Genomic DNA, 20,037 nt, shown 5'->3' on the forward strand with positions numbered 1-20,037 from the left:
CAGTTAGTTACATGAATTCAGATATGGAATGAAATCGGATAGGGATGAAATCATTTAGGGATGAACGAGTTTAAGAGTTTTAGCCAAATGCTTTATAAGATAGTATATATTATAAAATACTTTAAATGGTTGCATATTATAAAAGACCATTTTGCGGACATAACTTGACAAAACTAAAGAAATGTACAAATTATGTCTATATAAGTACAAGTTATCACAAACATCAGTAATTTTGATTTTCTTGTTTATGGATTAACAAAAGTTGGTATTCATTTAAGGTTGTGATTGAGAGAAATGGTCCGGGAGTCACTAAACTATCCCAATATATCTCACTCGGTGGTGGAGTTGGGGTGGGAGGGGGTCAGGTGAAGACCCTCGACTCTCGAAAAAAGTGTGAGAATAAAAAGATTGAATATGGGCACAATTGGTATTCTCAATGTTGCATTTGCGAGACCTTCATGTATAAGGAGTTGTATTTAGAACATCAGTCACAACTAGGCATGTGGAGTGTGCCCCTGTACTATTCGAAGAGGAGAAGTTCAAAGAGATCCATGGTGTTGATTCCTATTTTATTAACAGAAGTATTGACATGTTTAAATCAAAAATATGCATTTAAGTATTTACGGTGAATATTATTATGTTTTGTTGAGAAAAACTTTTTGGGCATATTCCCATCATTTGATGCAATCCTAGCATCTGCGAAGGTCATTGAAAAGAATTAATATATTGATAAGTTACAAACTTCAGCTCCAAAACCATGGTAGCAACCAATAATATATTTTCAACTGATATTTTATTTTTGAATTAAAAACTTTAATAGGCACTATAATTTTAGCTACGCCAGCTTGCTTGCTTGCACCCCAATTAGTCTGAAGAGTTTTGGATAAATGAGAACTGATGAATATGAGGAAGATCCTATAACAAAATCATCTACCAATCATTTTCACACAATGAACACATGTTTTTTCACAACCTTAACATTAATTAGTTTTTATTCTTTCTCACATTCTACATAAAAATGTAAAATGGATCCACAAATATATTTTATGTGGTAAAAACCTATTTGTACTAGGTATTATTGCTTACATATATTCAAAATTTACACCAAACTACATTAATTATATGAGTATACAACTAGTATCAAGATGAACAAAAAGAGACAAAAATGAAACACGATTTACATTTTGAGTGTTCGTCTTTAAATCAAGATGCATTGTGCAAAGAGACAAAAATAAAATATGATTCACTTTTTATGTTCTCAGCTCTAAATCGAAATGCATACCGTAACATCGTGTAGGTAGCTTAAGGGGCCGTTTACCAAACACTTACTCGATAAGTGCTTACCGGTAAAATTAACATTATTATTTACTTACCGGATAAGATTTTAGTCCACTAAAAAACGACATTGTATGCAACGATTTATCCTTACCGTGGTAAGAGCCGTCGCTCTCATTTACCGGGTAAGACTCTTGGTACTTGTCTCGTTCTTACCGAGTAAGATTCTTGATATTTGTCTCGTTCTTACCGGGTAAGATTCTTGATCTATGTTTTATTCTTACCGGATAAGATTCTTGATCCATGTTTTATTCTTACCGGATAAGATTCTTAATCCTTATCATATTCATCTTATAAGATAATGTTACTTAATAAGCCTTACTCGGATAAGCTTTCGATAAACATACTAACCTCAAATATGTTGGTTTGACGGCTACACTTTTACTCGATTTTCTGAAATTAAATTTTACATTTACTATTGAATGACGAAAAGATCCTCGTTGAAAAAGCCTTGTTTTTCTATTTCCTTTTTAGAATAAGTAAATTATTTTGATTTCTGCCTCTGCTTTGCTCGGCTGCTCTCTCTCTCTCTCTCTCTCTTCGCGTCTTTTTCTTATTAGACCTAAAATCAGCTTCCAAAATCGCCATTGAAGAAGCTCTTAAATTCTTTGCTCTCAGGTTGTTTCATCTCGTCGCTCCATCCTTCACTTATCCTTTCTTTTTTTTACTCGTTAATTATATCATCTCATCATTCCATATGATTAGGGTTTGGTTTTTCTTCATGTAAATGGTTCTTGATTTTATATACATGTTAGTTGTTATTCAACAAGTCGATTATACTTTTGTGAATTTTTTTAAAAAAGGTTTTTTTTTCTTCCTAATTTCACATATATACATGTATATACCCGTTTGTTTTTATCTTTTGGTGTTTGATTAGTTCATCTTATCAGTTTCACTGTTAAGTTTTTTTCGTGAAAGATGATAATAGGATTCATTGGAAATTTTTTATGGAAGTGATAATGTGGAATCAAGATTTATTAGCCTTGAGAAAGGCATCAGGTTTTGATATTGAGTTTAATGCAAAAAATATAGAGTTGTTGAGACTGAAAAAAAAGAGTTTTAATGATTTATTATCTTTTATGTTTGTATAGGTGATTTTGAGTAGGTTGTAGAGAGTGGGAAATGGCAGGGAGTTCAATTGAGGAGTCTGGTGTTGGCAGGTCACTAGAAGGAATGTCAAATGGGGAAGCTTTGGCGGAATGGCGGTCTTCTGAGCAGGTGGAGAATGGAATTACTTCGACATCACCCCCTTACTGGGACACCGATGATGACCATTATTGTGGTATCTTCTTTCTTACCTTCAACTTATAGATAAGCTAGAATTTGTATGTGATTGCCAACATTCTGCAGTCTTTTTCGAGGGAGATTTTGTTGTTGATTGCAGCATTTCTGAAACTCAGAACACCCAACATGTTTTTCATGTTCGGATAGGCACAATAATAGAGCAGTCTTATCCTGTTTAGGCTCCTTCATGGATTATACAACTGAATTAAAGCCTGATATATGTAGCAAGATCAACATGCGAGATGTAACATAATAAGCCATATATATTCTCAACAAATAGCGATAAAACACTTGACTACTTTTGGGAAGTCTATGAATGTATTATTGCAGCTGTTATTTCCTTTCCACTTGAGATTTAGTTTCAGACTTTCGTGTACTGTTATTATTCACTAGCCGTTTTATCGAATGCAGGACCGAAACCTTCTGAGTTATATGGGAAGTATACATGGAAGATAGACAAGTTTTCACAGATTAACAAGAGAGAACTTCGTAGTAATGCTTTTGAGGTTGGCAGCTACAAATGGTATGAGGTTCAGAATATAAGTTGTTTTTCAACCTCGGTTTTTATGAAATATTTAATTCTCGAGTTGCAAACCCTCATAGTACAGATACTGACTATCACATTTGCATTCTGCTTTTCTGAAATTCATTAGGAAAATTACAGATACAAGATAGTTATATGAGTGTGCACTGTCGAATTCATGTAGGCGAAATTTCCAGTTTCCATTTTCCCTTGTAGCATGTCAATTCTTCGTAGTTCGGGAAAATTTGTGGCTGAAGTATTTTGTTGTGGATGGCAAAATTATGCTGCCATCTTTATGTGCAGTTGCCGATGGTATATATGCACATTGTCAGCAATAAGATACATTTAACTGTTGCACATCATCTTTCACTAAAGCTTTCTGATATGGTTTGCAGGTACATCTTGATTTACCCCCAAGGTTGTGATGTTTGCAATCATTTATCTTTATTTCTTTGTGTTGCCAATCATGACAAGCTTCTTCCAGGTATGCTTGTTCTTGGGGATTTTTTACTTTTTTTTTGTTACATTACCTTACAGATAGTTAAGGAATTCCTTTCATGGAAACAGGTTGGAGTCATTTTGCACAGTTCACAATAGCTGTCGTGAACAAGGACCCTAAGAAATCAAAATATTCTGGTTTGTTAATTTTTTCTGCTTGTATTTTTCTAAAATCTCATTCTGTTACTTTTGCTGATTGGGTATGGTTTTATTGGCCAATGAGATTAGGTGTTATCACTTATTAAATGCATGTTTTCAGATACATTACATCGCTTTTGGAAGAAAGAGCATGACTGGGGATGGAAAAAGTTCATGGAGTTATCAAAAGTTTTAGATGGGTTTGTTGATGCTGACACCCTTATAATAAAAGCTCAAGTCCAAGTTATCAGGTTTCTAGCTCATTCAGAAATTTGTCATTTCTTTTTTTTGTACATACCTGCAAGGCTGCGATTGTTCTCCTTGTCGCCATTACACATAATTTTCTAGTAACAACTTGAAGACCATTCAGATCTCCACCAATGTGTTGTCTCTCTCACATGCTCAAAGGCACAAGTGTTTCGGCTATATGTATTTATAACATGTGGTTCTCTTTGCTTATAATCTCCATCTTAGACATAATTTGTAACTCTTATGATTGTGTTTTTGTTTTCTTGAACTTGAAAACATGTATGGTATCTAACAGAAAATATGTTTAATTGTTTTGTAGGGAGAGAGTAGACCGGCCTTTCCGATGCCTTGACTGTCAATATAGGAGAGAACTTGTTAGGGTATATTTGTCGAATGTAGAGCAAATATGTCGCCGTTTTGTGGAAGAGAGGAGAGGAAGGCTTGGAAAGTTAATAGAAGATAAAGTTAGATGGTCAAGGTACATACTAAGATTCTATGATTGCTAGTTTTGTTATATTTTCACGGAGATATGGTTAATCTTACTCTTCCATTTGATGATAACAATGCTGTTTAACTTATGTGCTAACATGAATGGAAGATATCATGTGTAAGATATTTATGTTCCCCCTTCTGTAGGATTCCTGTCACTCTATATTCTGGGTGTAATACATTTTTACTTTTTCTGTGTTTCAGCTTCTGTACCTTCTGGTTAGGAATTGATCAAACGGCCAGGCGCTGCATGTCAAGGGAGAAGTCGGATTCAATACTTAAAGTCGCTGTGAAGCACTTTTTTATAGAAAAGGAAGTTACATCTACTTTGGTGATGGATTCCTTATACAGTGGACTGAAGGCCCTCGAAGGTCAGACCAATAACGAGAAAGCAAAGGGAAAATGCTTGGATGCTGAAGAACTACCAATACCTATAGTCAGGGTAGAGAAAGACACATTTATTCTGGTTGATGATGTATTATTATTGCTCGAGAGGGCCGCTTTGGAACCGTTGCCCCCGAAGGATGAAAAAGGCCCTCAGAACCGTACCAAGGTGAGTGTCATTGTGTTACTGCTTGAGTTGTATCTCTTGCATTTTTTATGTTCAAATCAAGTGCATTCGAACATGGCATCTTGTTGTCCTGGTACTTGTAGCTATACTTGGCCCTTATTTCTCAAAGTTTTCGGCCTTCGCATGTGCAAGGCTGTTTCTTGATCACAGAAATGCTGCAGGAAGTTTGTTATTATTATGGAGTTTTGAAGATGATAATTTAGTTGTAATAAAAAGTAGTTCTTATCTTTAAGGTCTAAGATATATCTTTGTTTTTTCCTACGTAACTTACTCAAATTACATGCAGAAATACACTTTCTATATCCTTTCATTGGGTTGTCTTTTAACCCTCTCTATTCAGCATCAATACACTGATGATTAATTGATCTAAATGTTTGTGTTGTAGTTAAATTGATAGTCTCATGGTGTTTTTTGCTGTGTTAGGATGGTGGCTCAGGGGAGGATTTCAGCAAGGACTTCATTGAACGTGATGAAAGGCGTCTTACTGAACTGGGACGTAGAACCATTGAGATATTTGTCCTGGTGCATATATTCAGGTAATAGACTGAGGGGCTGTTTGGTTGGTTTTCTATCAAGTCCTGTTTGAATAAAGTTATCTGTGTAATCTGTCTGTATAAATTGGGAATGTTTTAATTGGGAGGGACAAGTTTGAAAAGACTTGGCTTTTCTGCATAAAGCTCCCTGCTAGAAGCTTACCAAATAAGCCACTTTCTATATTATTAAGCCACTACCAAACAGTCATGTATAGCTGACCGAATAAGTTGCGAGTCCCATTAAGCTCATTAAGCTGGTAACAAACAGGCCCTGATAGTTAGCTGCTGAACTTTCCTAAGTGCCAGCCAGTAAGTCAAGATTGTGCACCTTGTACTACTTAGGTCATACCTTTCCTGTTCCTTTAGGAATTTGTAGATTCATCTATGTATATAGTTAAGCATTGTGTCAAATGCTTCCGTTATACATGATAGTCATTTTTTTATCAAATTGCAGAGTGCATTAAACTATTTATGACATATATTTATTGTGGATTGCAACTTAAAGTTGAGGTGTTGGTAGATGAATTCTACGGTGGGTGGCTGCATGTTGACAAATTTGGCTACTGTATAACTGGTTTCTACTTCTTTATTAATCAAGCGACTGTGTATCCTGGCATTTGCTTATGAAGGGCAGAAAGAGCTTTCTTATTTCTTGTCAATGATTCAATAATTCTAACTTCTACTCTCTTGAAGGGTTAGAAAATACCAACTATGAAATTGGATGTATGAAGTCACTTTTTCTGCTAAATGAAATCAGATTAATTTGCAAGGTACATTGGAAAACATTAAAATGGCGAAGAAAGTAGCTTAATTCAACCACTGTCACCAGCGTTTGGTTATATATAGTCGCATAAGCCTTACTGTTGTCTGATTTCAATTGTATGATCATAAAGTTCTTTCACCCAAAGTAGATTTTTTTATGTTTCTTTTTCTTCCTATATTACCTTAATTTCCTTAAATATATTGAATACAAAAATTTCATTGTGATTGTACTAAATTAACTGTTCTATTGGAATTTGATGCTTTTGGACATTTAAACTTGTCCTCTTGTATTGTAAGTATTCTTATCGCCAGTGTGTTACAGCAGTAAAATAGAAGTTGCATACCAGGAGGCTGTTGCTTTGAAAAGGCAAGAGGAGCTCATACGTGAAGAAGAGGCAGCATGGATGACTGGGATTGAACAGAAAACAAAACGTGGTGCATCCGAAAAGGAAAAGAGAGCAAAGAAAAAGCAGGTTCGTTATAACCAGTGTAAAAGTGATGAAAAGTGGCCAATTGGTCTTCTGGGCAACTTAAGTGGTTTGGCATGAAAGGGTTGAATTGTGAAATAGACTCAATTATCATTATTCATTGCCTATTTTTAAAATTTGATGTTGGATGGTAAGTTTTTTGCGTTATGTTCCCAAGTTAGGCAGTAAAACATGGAGAGGGACTGAGGGTTTAACCTTCGTTGAGTTTATTAATATGCTGTATCACATAAGTTTTTATTAGTTTAAAGTTCCTTAATTCTGTAAGTGACTAATTGGTAGTTGCTTAATTCATACAATTTAGATGCATATAAAAAACGAAACTCTTACAATGGTTAGAATATATGCGTAACTTTTTACATGTTATTATGCAGGTGAAGCAGAAAAGAAATAATCGCAGGCAAAAGGATAAAGGAAGGGAGGAAAAACCTGGTACTGTAGTAGAAGACAAAGTTGAACAACAGAACCCAATTGATGGAAGAAAAGGCTTCCTCATTGAGGATGCAGAGTTGTTGCTTGAAAAATCTGATACATTTGAGGATGTTTCAGATGTTTCAGATTCAATCAATTGTGTTCCTGAGGCACTTGTACAGCCTGAGTCGGACGATAGGGATTCAAATCCTGACACTTGGGAAGGTCAGCCACCCACAGAAGGTGATACTAATGGGGTTACAGGTGTGCACAATGGAGGAAGGAAGAGTTCATCAATGATGGAGGATAGTTCATCGACGTGTTCAACTGATTCACTCCCATCAGCGGTGGTGAATCAGCCTTACAAATGGAATTCACCTCAAAATCAGAAAAGGTAACAACTTTCTTTCGCTTCTGTAATTTGAAAGTGTTGGTCTTAGTGCATGAGATGTGAAGTCCTCTATTTTGCAGAGGCAAAGGAAAGAGTAGTGGTGAAGTGACTGGACAGACCGATGATATGCACAGACAGCCACCTTATGTCATGTCTGAGCCAGCACATTCATATGTAGCTGGAAAATGCTGCAAGGTGGATGAAGCGGATACTGATGTGTCTGTACTCACTTTGTGGGATCGCGTAAAGTGGCTAGAACAGCATAAGGTGATCTTGTTACTTTCTCTACTGTTGACAAACATCTATTATTGAACTTATTTGGTGTTTTACTGGGGCAAAGCTTGCATTTACTTAGGGCCGTTTACCAAACGCTTAACGGGTAATCGTTTACCGGCAAAAGAAATTACCCTCACTTACCTTGTCATCTAACATTCTTGGGCATCAAAATGAATTGTTGGTAAGCGTCTTGAACCGTTAGGCGCTTATCAGGTAAGAGTCTTTTCCCTCACTTACCTGGTAAGACTCTCGGTCCTTGTTATGCCTCTTACCGGGTAAGATTTTGGTTCTTGTTTTTCTCAATTGGTGAGGTAAGGGTGTTTAGTAAAGGGCCCCTTACTGAAGTTTAATAAAGGGGCCTGTTTGTTTCACCGTAATATTATTTGTCTGATGTTTAATTAAAGGGCCTGCTTTTTTCACCATACATATTTTTCTTGATATTTTATGGTTGATGTATATACATCAACTTTCTTCTGCTCATCTATGCCACCATTAGTCATGGTGGTAGTTTTTTTTCGTGGTAACTGTTTCAGAAATCATTTTGATAGGTCGATTATGTTTGTTCACATAAAATGATTGAGGATCAGCTATATAATGAACCTTTTCATTCTTTCTACTTTCTATATTAGATGTGCATTTTACATTATTTTCCAGAGAATTGCTTTACATTATTTCTTTTACATTTTTTATGTGTCTCAGTTATTGACACGAAAAGCTATTTGTCTATTGTATACTGTAGGAAGTTTTGTTGCAAAAAGAACCAAGTGTCAAGGCTGAAGTTGATCCTGAAGTTTTAAATGAAAACACAGCTATTATACCTTCTTCTCCCAGAAGCCCTCCAAAAACTTCCCTACCTGCTGTTCGCCAGAACACCGACCTGAAGAAAATCACAGGTTCTGATCCTGCTATTGCCAGAAGACCACCTTCAGACAAAACCATCAACATCGATAAAGCAAATTCAGCTGAAAGTTTGGTCTCATCTAGACCTCATGCTCATAAAATTGGGTCCCAAAAACCAACCGAAAAAGCCATAAATGGTCAAGTGACCTTGATTACTGATAAGCCTGTTGTTCACCAAGTGTCAAGGACCATCGAAAAGTCTCCTGCCCAGCAAGTGTCTGTTTCAGTAGAGAAGCCTTTGAGTCAGACAGTGCCTACCATGTTGAGGCCCTTGAGTGCTCCTCTGGTTCCAGGGCCCAGACCTACTGCTACCACCCCTATTGTCTCGACTGTCCAAGCAGCACCGTTTCTACCCCGTTCAGTGAGTGCAGCAGGACGATTGGGTCCTGATGTATCACCTGCGACCCAGAGTCTTGTTCCTCAGTCATACCGAAATGCCATGATGGGGATTGGAACTTCATCGACTTTCAGTCAACCCCATTCTCCAAATTTGACGGTAAATCCATCTCACTCGTATTCACAGCCATCTCATCCTCCTATGATATCAGCACCCATGTTTCTACCTCAGAGCTCTGAAAGGGTAGATTCAGCCAGACCTAGGCTCTCTTTTGGAGTGGTGAATCATGACGTCGTGCAAAATGGATCCCAGTGGATGGAATCCCTTCATACGGGTATTAATAACGGTAGGGGCTTACACAATGATCCTTGTTTGCTTAATGACATTCAAAACCTTGACTTGCACAAGTCTGCACACCGCAGATCCCAGGATCAGTTTTATAATGAGTTTCCTGCTGGTGGGCGTCATGGTCATGGTATTTTGGCTGATGAATTCCCTCATCTTGATATCATCAATGATTTACTGGATGATGAGTATGGTATGGCGAGCACAACACAGGTTAGGCCATTGTTTCAAAGTTTGAGCAACGGAGCGCACCATCACCATTTAAGTCGTCAGTTAACTTACCCTGGTCCTGGTGGCATAGTTGATCAGAGTTGGTGCACAAGCTCATGTAGGTTTGAAAGAAGTAGGCATGATGAATTCCAACATAGTTATGGTGGTGGGGTTCAGTTTGAACAAGTAGCTAATAACTTACAGCAGCAGCCGCAGCCTTATATGATTGATGGAATGATTCAGAACCAATGGCAGATGGAGATGGAGATGGAAATGGAGATGAGTGGTTGTGATGTTTCCTATCCCAGTATGAGCTTGAGGAACATGGATAATGATGGGTATCAGTACTCTAACCTGATGATGGGTGTGAATGGTTATAATACTCTATACCATCCTTCTTCTAATGGACAGTAAATGGAATAGGAATAGGAATAGGAATAGGAATAGGAATAGGAACAGGAACAGGAATAGGAATGAATAAAAAGAAATATTTGTTGGGTTTTGGGTTGGATATGGATATGGATATGCAGGGAGGTTGTAAGAAAACATTTTGTAAAGAGTGATTCTGTTCTTTCTGTCTACTGTTTTTGTTCAAGCCTATTCCTGTTTAATTAAATGGAAGGAAAGGAAGGAAAAGGTGGCATGTGTATGTAGGTTTGATTCTGAATTTATCATCTCATAGTCTAACCTAATTTTGCTTGAATTTATATATTGTTTGATTTCCTGCTAGTTATTCACTTGCATCATACAACTTGGTTCTTCTTTGCATTGTCCATTCTTCATCAAAACAAAAACCAACAATGTCATGCTCATATGCATAACTACTTGCTCCATATGAATGCATTTTATGCATGGAATAAATTTTCTTAATCATTCTTCCAAGCTAATGTATCTATCACACTCTAACATGTTATGTTATCATATTCAAATTTTTAGTTTAATTCTACAATAAGTTAAAACATTTGATTTGGTTCTTGTGGTTTTAAGTTTGTCTTGATTTGGTCTCCAAAGTATTTTTATTCTTAAATAGCCTCTTGAGTATGCATTTTCATAAATCATGAACTAGAATAAAGGAAAGAGAACGATGTTTGAATATCAATGAAGGTGTACTCAGAAGTCAGAGCTTAGTTGGGTTTGAGTAGAAATCTTGATTACGTTTCATTAAGTACCGTTAACTCTCATCCATTAGGTGATGGCATTTTTGTCTTTTGTTATTATTTTTGTCCTTTTTCTCTTTCATTTTTTTATAACATTAAACATCCCTCCAAATCACCCCTAAACAAAACATAACTCAACCCCTACCATTCACGTCTGCGATGTCCAAACTCATCTTCGACGATCACCCCCGTTTCTCTTCCCTTTCCCATGCTTTCCCGACTGTAACGCCTCACTGTCCTTCCCCTACCTGATGAATCAAGTTTAGTTGCTTCAAATGATAAGTACAGAAGTCTGAATAAGACTTTCTAGAGATCTTAAGAGATTTTGCAAAATACAAGTTTAAGGGGTTGTTTGTTTACCTCTTAATAGTTTCATTAAGAGGCAGCATTTGAATCGTTAAGAGGTTAATCTTGTTTGGCAAAAAAAAAAGTCCGCCTCTTAATGGTTCTAAGAACCTCTGAATGATTTTGTATCTTGAGCCTCTCTTAACCATTCAGCGCCCTAATTTCAATGTAAACATTTACCAAAAAATTATATTTCATTTTGCACTATATCACGAAAGCCTCTTAATCATTCTAACCACTTAATCATTAGGCACCAAACCATTCAGCAACTGTCAAACAGCCTCTAAGTCTGAAAATGACTTTCCAGAGCTCGGGTGATATGGAGATTTTTTTAAGGCATAAGTTTTTTAGACTCAGAGCCTTCCAGTCTTAAAGAAGACTAACTCTGGATGCAATATCCATAGTTAAACGGTTGGTCCCGTTAGGGTCTACAAGATGTGTACAACAGTTTGTAGAAGGGGAGGGGGGATGAATACAAACACATAAAACTTTTCAAATTTAAAATATATATTGATAAATAAGGGTCAATACAAATTTTACAAGATTGTTTGCGAAAATATATGTTAAATAAACTTATCTAAATAATCTAAAGTTACACACTAATTCTTAGCAAATAAAGACAAGATTTGCTGTTAAAGACTTAGAAGAAAGTAAGTTCTATCTGGGAAAGAACTTGTTTAGAATACAACAAAGGGATTCTAACTTGCTCTTGAAGATGAGCGTATTTGTTCTTAGATGTGTATGTTATTTTACTTAAGCGTAAGTTCAGAGTAAGGGGTAAGAGTATCTCTGTATGGAGATATAACACATCTATTTATAACCATTGCATTAAATGCACATTTAATGCAACATGGTAGGGTTAGAACGCGTGTCAAGCCTTAAGAGGAAGGCTTGTCCTTTACTACAGTGAATAGTACAAAAGCTTATTCATAAGCAGACATCCTTTCACAAAGTTGGTGGGTAATAGAGTCAACTAATCGGGTTCGTATCGTACTAACATTTAGAAATGATATGGGTTTGTCCTTTGTGTGTAAGGACAAGACAAAAACAATCGTGCTCAACAAGCTTCTTTGATCGCTGAATGCTGGAATAACCTGAAGGTCTCTTCAGCATTCGTTGAGGCTTAGGCAGTCTTTACACATATGTAGACAAGGTTGTAATCACTGAATACCGCTTCAAATCACGTAATCGCCAGTCTCTAATCTTCAGTTTCAGTGTTCGACTTTCGCTGAAGGTTCTTTGGTATGAGTTTTTTCTTCTTGAAGTATCGTTGTCGCTGATTGGATTTACATTACAAGTTCTTCAGCGATCACTGAACAGACTCAGTGATGATCGCTGGAACTGAAAAACAGAAACATAAATACTTCGTATAAGGTAAAAGGGATTATCATCAAATCAATTAGTTAGGGGATCAACAATCTCCCCCTATTTGATGATAACAAGACAACATAAAGAAAGTTGTCTTATTAAATAATAGTAAGGAAAAGTAACATATAAAGTACATGTCCCTTTTAACTATTTTGGGATCTTTTTCAGTGAGTCAGTATTTACTTGGAGAAATTTTCTTAAGTTACATTTAAGAAAAGTAACAAAAATGGAAACTGAAACTGAAAGCTTATTCAGTGACTTATAGATTGTCAGTGAACGTGAAAAGTAATACTGGAACTCATAGACTTGTGTCCCTATTACTTTTTTCAAGCATCTTTTTCAGTGAAGCACAAAAACACTTATATTATTTTCAAAGGAAATATTACAAGATGTTCAATACATGTCTAATACTTATAGAATGTAAGATTAATCAATGAAAGTAGACATAGTAATTAGATTACAAAATGTGGACAATATTACAAAGAAAAATAAACTAGTCTAAGTCGTCTAGATAGATATAACGAGGTACATCTTCTCCAAGCTTCTTTCGACGTAGAAATTCTCTTCGTATCCTTCGGTCCACAGAGTTGGGTAATCTAGCCAGAACGTAAGATAAACCAAATATTCCATCGGGCATAGACGTAACTCAGACATTCTCTGAAATCTTATTTCACCTTCATAGTCAAAGAATATAACTCCTAACTCAGGTCTAAAGTGCACAGAGTTGGGTGTATAAGGACCATTCTCTGGCAGATCAAGATTCAGCATAGAAATGTCTGGACTCTCACGATTCTTTAGGACTTCATCTAAGGAGAACTTTGTTTCATGTTCGTTCCTTAGGGATGATCCATCACTAGGACTAGAGGGTCTTTTCTTCCTTCCTCCCTTCTTCAGAGATGGTCTGTTAGGGACTGCGATATACCTGGACATCCTTTTGATGAGATCGTTGATTATGTCTTCGATAATCGGCTTATGTCTGGACTTGGATCGCTGAATGACTTGTCTGATCTCCAGCCATTCGCTGTATCCATATTGGCCAAGGTAGGAAGGGTACTCGGTAATGGCATCGAGATTGTCCCTAGTGATGAGCATTGAGAGAAGAGTTCCACCGTCTTTGGATCATCCGCTAATGCTGACGCTCTTGATCGGGTGAGGACTGATTCTCTTTTTCAGATTTGCTTCGCTCCAGCGCTTGTCCCACTCAGCCAGCTTCAGATTTTTCTCGTGTTCAGCTTCTGCAAGAGAGAGTAGCTTAGCTTGGGCTTGAACAACGTTCACCTTCTTTTTGGACTTTCTCTTTGGAAGAACCTTTTCAGCTAGTGACTTGGCCAGCTTTAGGTTGTCCTCAGTCTACTTCTTCTGAAGCTCTAGCTCTTCTTCACCTCTTATTGCCTCGAGTCTTTCAGCTTTAGAAAGGAAGTCAAACTCACCACCACTAGAGGTACGAAGAGGGATTTTTACTCTAGTCTGGTCGAGCGACTCCTTAAGCTGAGCCATCTGCTGGTCGGTAGGAGCACTGGAGACAGGGTTATCAGGGACCCACTCCAGTCGACCGCATGTAGTAGAAGGGATTTGAAGTTGATACAGTGAAGTAACAACTACCTGAGAGGTAGGGTCTTCATATAAAGGTTGAGGGTTTTGAAATAATACCTTCAGGTTCCCTTCTTCAGCGACACCTTTTCCTTTCGACTTAGGGTCTTGGTTCTTTGAAGTGCTTCCCCCTGGGATGCAGAATTCCCGAGGGCGACTCCTTTGGTGGCGGTTGTTGGACACTGATACTGGATGGTGAAGTCATCTTCATCATCGTCGTCGTCATCGCCATCGAGGTCACTGCCGGAGTCTGGAAGATCAGGTTCATCACCTTCATCATCATCATCTTCATCAACTTCTTCTTCCACATCACCAGCAACATGTACACAGATGATGGGAAGGTCATCATCTTGAAGGATGGCATCAACTTCCTCAGCTGTAACAGCTTCACCGGAGGTTGGGATAGCATGGGCAATCTCAGCGTCAGCTCTAGGAGCTTCAGCTTCAGCGTCATGGATTGCTAGAGCAACATATAGCCCAGCAGCGTTGGACCTTATCTCCCCCTCTCTGGTTAAGACTTGAGAGTATAGACTACAGAGTTCGTCCACGCGTTGATGCTGGAGAACCATCATCTCCTTTAGCCACAATAAAGTGTTGGCTAGGTTTGTCATCGCTTCGCACGTCTCATGAAGCTGAGCGCGGTCATCAGCGGTGAAAGATGGCAGGATCACTGGTACTGGTTAACGAACAGCATCCAGGACCTGTTGGAGAAGCTCTGTTTGCTGGAGAGACTGAGCCTGAGCGTCATCAGCCCTGCTGGAAAGAACGATGGCTTCAGCATTGGCTCGAACAGCCTCATGAAGAGTCGAGAGCTGGCTCCTAACTTCTTGAACATCAGCTTTGACAGCTGAGAGGTCCGCATCAATATCTGCCTTGCAAGGCATATCACGATGTACTTTAGTCATCTTGTAGAACACAATATCGACGGCTGGGAGGAGGAGCTTGACGTCAGATGTCATGTCATAATCCTCGTCATCTTCGTCAATCACGTCATCCTTATCCTCGTCAATGGCGTCAACCACAGAAGGACCTGTAAGAGAATGAGAGTGAGATAAGAGAGGCTCAGGGTTAGAGGAAAAGAAAGGGTAGGACGATGGAATACCTGAGGGGCCATCAGTGACATCCAAAAAGATTGGCATTGGCTTGCTCGATGATGCCCTCGAGAGGATGAACATCTGTATACTGAGGAGCCTTGAAAGGAGCAACCTCAGGTCCAGTGGTGTGTGTTTCATCATCAGGGAGGATATTCGTTGATGAATCATGAACACGTGTAGCGACCAAAGAAGGAGGAGAAGAGAAGATGGCTGAGAGGACTTATGGGTGGTCAGCGGTGGCGACGCTGATATTCACACCTTCAGTGATTTGGGTCACTGAAGCGGTTGGGATAGGTACCACTGATACGATAGTGATTTCAGGGATCACTAAAGAGCTAGGGAGGTTAGCTGAAGGTGTCTCGGGGTTAAGGCTAGTTTCAATAGCTGAAACCTTTCGAGAGGTCTCAGCCAGAGATGTGGCTATCCCTTTTTTGGCCTTCTTGGCTCTCTGAGGAGAACCAAGAGTTGGTTGAGAAGATCGTTTTGAAGAGGTTTTGGTGGCTGGGCTAGATGTAGGGGGTTTTCTTTTGTCTTTACCACCAGAGGAGAAGAGGTAGAGAAGGGCATTATGGAAGAAAGTGCAACGTCTCCTTCCCTAAGCTTATGATCCAGAATCTTGGATCCAAGCCTACATACTTGGAGGTTTCCTTCATTGGAATATTTTTCTGCAAATATTTTTGCAAAAACCATGGAGAGGAACCTGGTGTATGGAACCACCTTTTCTCGTTGGCGCTTGTTCAGCTTTAGCACCAGGTCATAAAAAATGACCGCAAATAATTTATATTGCGACGCTGAATCGCAGAAACTCCAATCGTCAGGGTAACACGAGAGGCCTGGTCCTGTCCTCCAGTTTTTCCACTCATAGACTGGATAAAACGAGAGAACTTAATGGGTTCATTAGAGTCCTTATTCATTGGCCATTGATAGCCAATGGCATCGAGACATTTGATAATCTCGAAAGTAGAGAGCTCGCTGTCAAAAGGGCCCTTGGGGAGGCAAAGAGCTGTTCTCACGATAGCAACTCCAAAGTTCACGGTCATTCGGTTGAAAGTGACGGATATTTTCTCCACTTTTTGGCCGTTTTTGTCTTCAAGTTCCACGACTTCAGCAGTGAACCAGAACTGCTGAAGGGCTTCTTTAACCATGATGGGCTCATGGTTAAGGGCAAAGGCGAGAGACGACCGTTTGAGAAAGTCAGCCGCTTCCTCGTAAAAGGCTTTGTTGAAGAGGATTTCCAACAAGGCAACGTGATTGTTAGCTTTGAAGGAAACTTCGTCGATTGTGAAGTTAATGTTCTTGGCAGCCATTTGTTTTTGGTAAGAAATAAGATACAAAACAGTATGTTAGTAAACCAAGAGTTGTGTATAGTTTTTAAGTTTTGAACAAAAAAAGTTCTTTTGAAAAATCCTTGAAGAAGTTTTAGGGTTTTCAAGTAGAATATAATTGGTGAAACATGATTATAACAAAGAAAGAGGTTGTGTTAATAATCATTAATGTTTGTTTTTAAGAGAACGGAGTTCTTAAAACATCAAACGTATGTTTCACAAAAGAAAAAAAATAAATAAGAGAACAAAGAATGTATCGACCTTAGTTCTTAGAGATGAAGAAGGTCGAAAGAGAGTTTGTAGATGCTTTTGTTCTTGCTTGCAAAAGGACAGAGGTTCGTCTAGAGTTTTTGAAAGCGTAAAGAAAAATGTGAGGAAGATATCTCATATTTATAGGTAGGAAAAGAGAGAAACAAGATAGGAGAGAGAGAAAGACGATAGTTGAGGAAAAGACCATGATGAAAAAGATGGCACGTTCTCATCCATGATTGGATGACATTAAATGAGGTCACGTATGACAGACCTTTTTGCGCGTCCCAAAGCATTGTGCATTGTAAACAGAGAATGTCATCATAAAGACGGTTCATTAACTATTTCTTTTAAAAACGAAAAGGTTTTTAAGAAAACGAAGAGTCTCATTTAGTGTTAGAAGAATCACTGAATAGACCTTTTAAAACATTTTGATCACTGAAGAAAGAAAGACTTTAGTGATAGTTTTAAGACTTCAGTGTCAGTGAAAGAGAATCACTGAAACTATCATTTAAAAACATTTGAATCACTGAATAGGAAAAGTTCAGTGATCATTTTGATTTTTAAGAAAAGATAAGTATAAGAGAGATATACTTATAAAAATGTTAAGCGAGTACAAGAATCACTGAAACAAACTTTTAAAACGATTTGATGACTGAAAAAAGAATGCTTCAGTGATATTTTAAGTTATTAAGAAAAAGGAATAAGTAAACATACCTTAGAGAGAATAGATGCATTTGCTCAAGAGTTCAATGACAGAGATAGAGCACTGAATCATTTCACTTACTGAGTGATGTTATAGTTGAAGAAAATTATTCTTCAGCGTTTAGCATCCCCAGTTCGCTGATCAAGATGTTAAATCTTGTCTCATCAAGAGGCTTGGTGAAAAGGTCAGCGAGCTGGTAATCAGTTGGAACGAAGTGAAGTTCAATGTCACCATTCATAAATGTCCTTTGTGAGGTGTTAGCACCAAACTTACCTCATACATCTCATTCTAACTATGAATTTCTTTGCAATTTTATGCAATAGGGCATTGTTGAAGCTGTAAAAGAGTTGGCACCGTATGCAGAGCATAGACAATGTGCAAGACACATATATGCTAATTTTCATAAAAGATTTAATGGTGTTGAGTACAGAAACATTTTTTGGGCAACAACTACATCCACTTTTGAGGCAGATTTCATGTCACACATGGAAAAGTTTACGATACAAAACATTGATGCATATAATCGCTTGATTGAAAGGGACCCTAATACATGCTGTAGGGCATTTTTCCAACCCGGTAGAGCTTGTGAAGCTATAGAAAATGGGATTTGCAAGTCATTTAATTCAATAATTGTTGATGCAAGAAGAAAACCCATAATCACAATGTTAGAGGAGATAAGGATATTTGTTATGGAGAGACATTACAATGTTAAGCAAAGCACAAGAATGGGAATCAGTTGTTTGTCCGGCCATAAGAAAAAAGTTAAAGAAATGGGGAGAAAATCACAGGTATGTTTATCTATGATGGTAATTTTATTATGTATGCTAGTCTATGATGGTAATATGATCTTGTAGGCTAATGTATTCTTTTTCATATGTAGATATTGGTATGTTATCCCTAGTGGTGGGAATGTATTTGAAACACGAAACGGTTTTGAAGCAATGGTGGTAGACTTAGATGCTAGAAAATGTAGTTGTAGATTGTGGGACATATCATGCATTCCTTGTGTGCATTCCATTGTTGCCATACACTTTATCAATAAAGATCTAGAGGATTATGTTAGTAACTGGTTTACTAAGGATCTCTTCAAAATGACCTATGAGAATACTATAAGACCATTGAATGGGAGCAACATGTGGACTCCAACACCTTACATCAAACCAAACCCACCTAAGGAAAGAAGAATGCCTGGTAGACCATCCAACAAAAGAAAAAAGATCAGAATCTGAGAGCCAAAGTACAAGGGTGACTCAATCTGGGAAGGCAATGACATGTAGCAATTGCTTGAAAACGGGACATAATGCTAGGACTTGTAAGAATGAAAAGAAGAACCCACCACCTAAACTTGTTAAGCCAAAAGGTAGACCAAAACTCAACATTCCAAAACCGACTACAACAAGAAGAGCCAATAGAGGTGGAAGAGGCAATAGAGGTGGAAAAGGCAATAGAGATGGGAGGATACCATCATATGTAGGGGTCTCTTATAATCCAGTCACAGGAGAAGCATTGATTGGGGTAAGCCATTATTTGTTTTTCAGATTTAAGTAACATTTTTTATGACTATTACTTACACTTTATCTTCATCATTAAAGAAATCCTCAGGTGTGTCCAGCATGGCCCGAAGGCATCCTACCGTATTCAATTTCAAGAGAGGTTATTGTTAACGATGAAGACCATGATGAAGGTGATACTACTGTTGGTGATGAAAAACATCATGCAAGTGATGATGTTGTTAGACATCAAGAAGGGTTACAAGAAAGTCAAATGGCTATATCTCCACCAGACATTAATGATGCAAATGAAGAATAGTTCATACCATGACCTTAACATAGATTAGGCATTACTTTGGTATTTTAGCGCAACTTTCGGTATATTTGGCGTAACTTTTGGTATATTTGGCGTGATTGTTGGTATTTTTTTGCGCAACTTTTGGTATATTTGACGCAATTGTTGGTATTTTTTGGCGCAATTTTTGGTATATTTGGCGCAATTGTTAGTATTTTTCTTGGCGCAACTTTTGTTACATATTTTGGTTCAACTTTTGGTATATATGTTGGTTTAACTTTTGGTAAAATTATGCCCAAAATTTGTATGCAGATTATTATGCTTTTGATACAACTTTTGTATGTTTTATGAAAAGTAATGAGAATGGTATATTTGTTTTTTTTTTTTAAATGTAAGTACTTTTTCCGTTCAAAAATGTTTAAGGACTTGATCGTTCAAAATATGAAAGTTCATTGGTTTTTTCGAACTTTTTCCACTAACAAAATGTATTTAACAGATTTTAGAAAGTCCAAGGATTTATTTAACAGGTTCTGTAATGTCCAATGACTTATTTAACAGTTCCTAGAATGTCCAATGATTATTTGTTCCAAAAAATTGTCTAAGAACTTAATCGTTCCAAGCAGTAAAGTCCATTGGGTTTTTTTGGACTTTTCCATATAAAAAAAACTTTATTTTATAAAG

The 20,037-nt window shown here is 37.6% G+C and overlaps 2 protein-coding genes across 8 annotated transcripts; both read left to right on the forward strand.

Annotated features, from left to right (window-relative positions):
• Positions 1-1,865: 1,865 nt before the first annotated feature.
• Positions 1,866-10,318, forward strand: LOC112502950 (TNF receptor-associated factor homolog 1b-like). 7 transcript variants are annotated; one of them, XM_025106990.1, is made up of 14 exons: positions 1,866-1,953; positions 2,427-2,617; positions 3,031-3,142; positions 3,538-3,626; positions 3,710-3,778; positions 3,900-4,029; positions 4,347-4,505; positions 4,721-5,069; positions 5,511-5,623; positions 6,705-6,855; positions 7,242-7,299; positions 7,543-7,672; positions 7,735-7,936; positions 8,685-10,318. In XM_025106990.1, the coding sequence occupies exons 2-14, from the start codon at positions 2,458-2,460 to the stop codon at positions 10,149-10,151; spliced, it is 3,189 nt and encodes a 1,062-aa protein (XP_024962758.1). In that variant the 5' UTR covers positions 1,866-1,953; positions 2,427-2,457; the 3' UTR covers positions 10,152-10,318. The 7 variants fall into 7 exon arrangements, with proteins under 7 accessions (XP_024962758.1, XP_024962759.1, XP_024962753.1 ...); XM_025106991.1 differs by having other exon boundaries at positions 7,242-7,672; positions 8,685-9,528; positions 9,605-9,828; XM_025106985.1 differs by having other exon boundaries at positions 7,242-7,672.
• Positions 10,319-16,445: 6,127 nt separating this feature from the next.
• LOC112502947 lies at positions 16,446-18,800 on the forward strand. The gene is made up of 3 exons (XM_025106981.1): positions 16,446-16,607; positions 17,895-18,359; positions 18,426-18,800. Exons 1-3 carry the CDS (start codon positions 16,446-16,448, stop codon positions 18,798-18,800), a joined length of 1,002 nt encoding a protein of 333 aa, XP_024962749.1.
• The last annotated feature ends 1,237 nt before the right edge of the window (positions 18,801-20,037 follow it).

This window comes from Cynara cardunculus, unplaced genomic scaffold (genome assembly GCF_001531365.2).
Source record: "Cynara cardunculus var. scolymus isolate 2C unplaced genomic scaffold, CcrdV1 Un_Scaffold_2233, whole genome shotgun sequence".
NCBI lineage: Eukaryota > Viridiplantae > Streptophyta > Magnoliopsida > Asterales > Asteraceae > Cynara > Cynara cardunculus.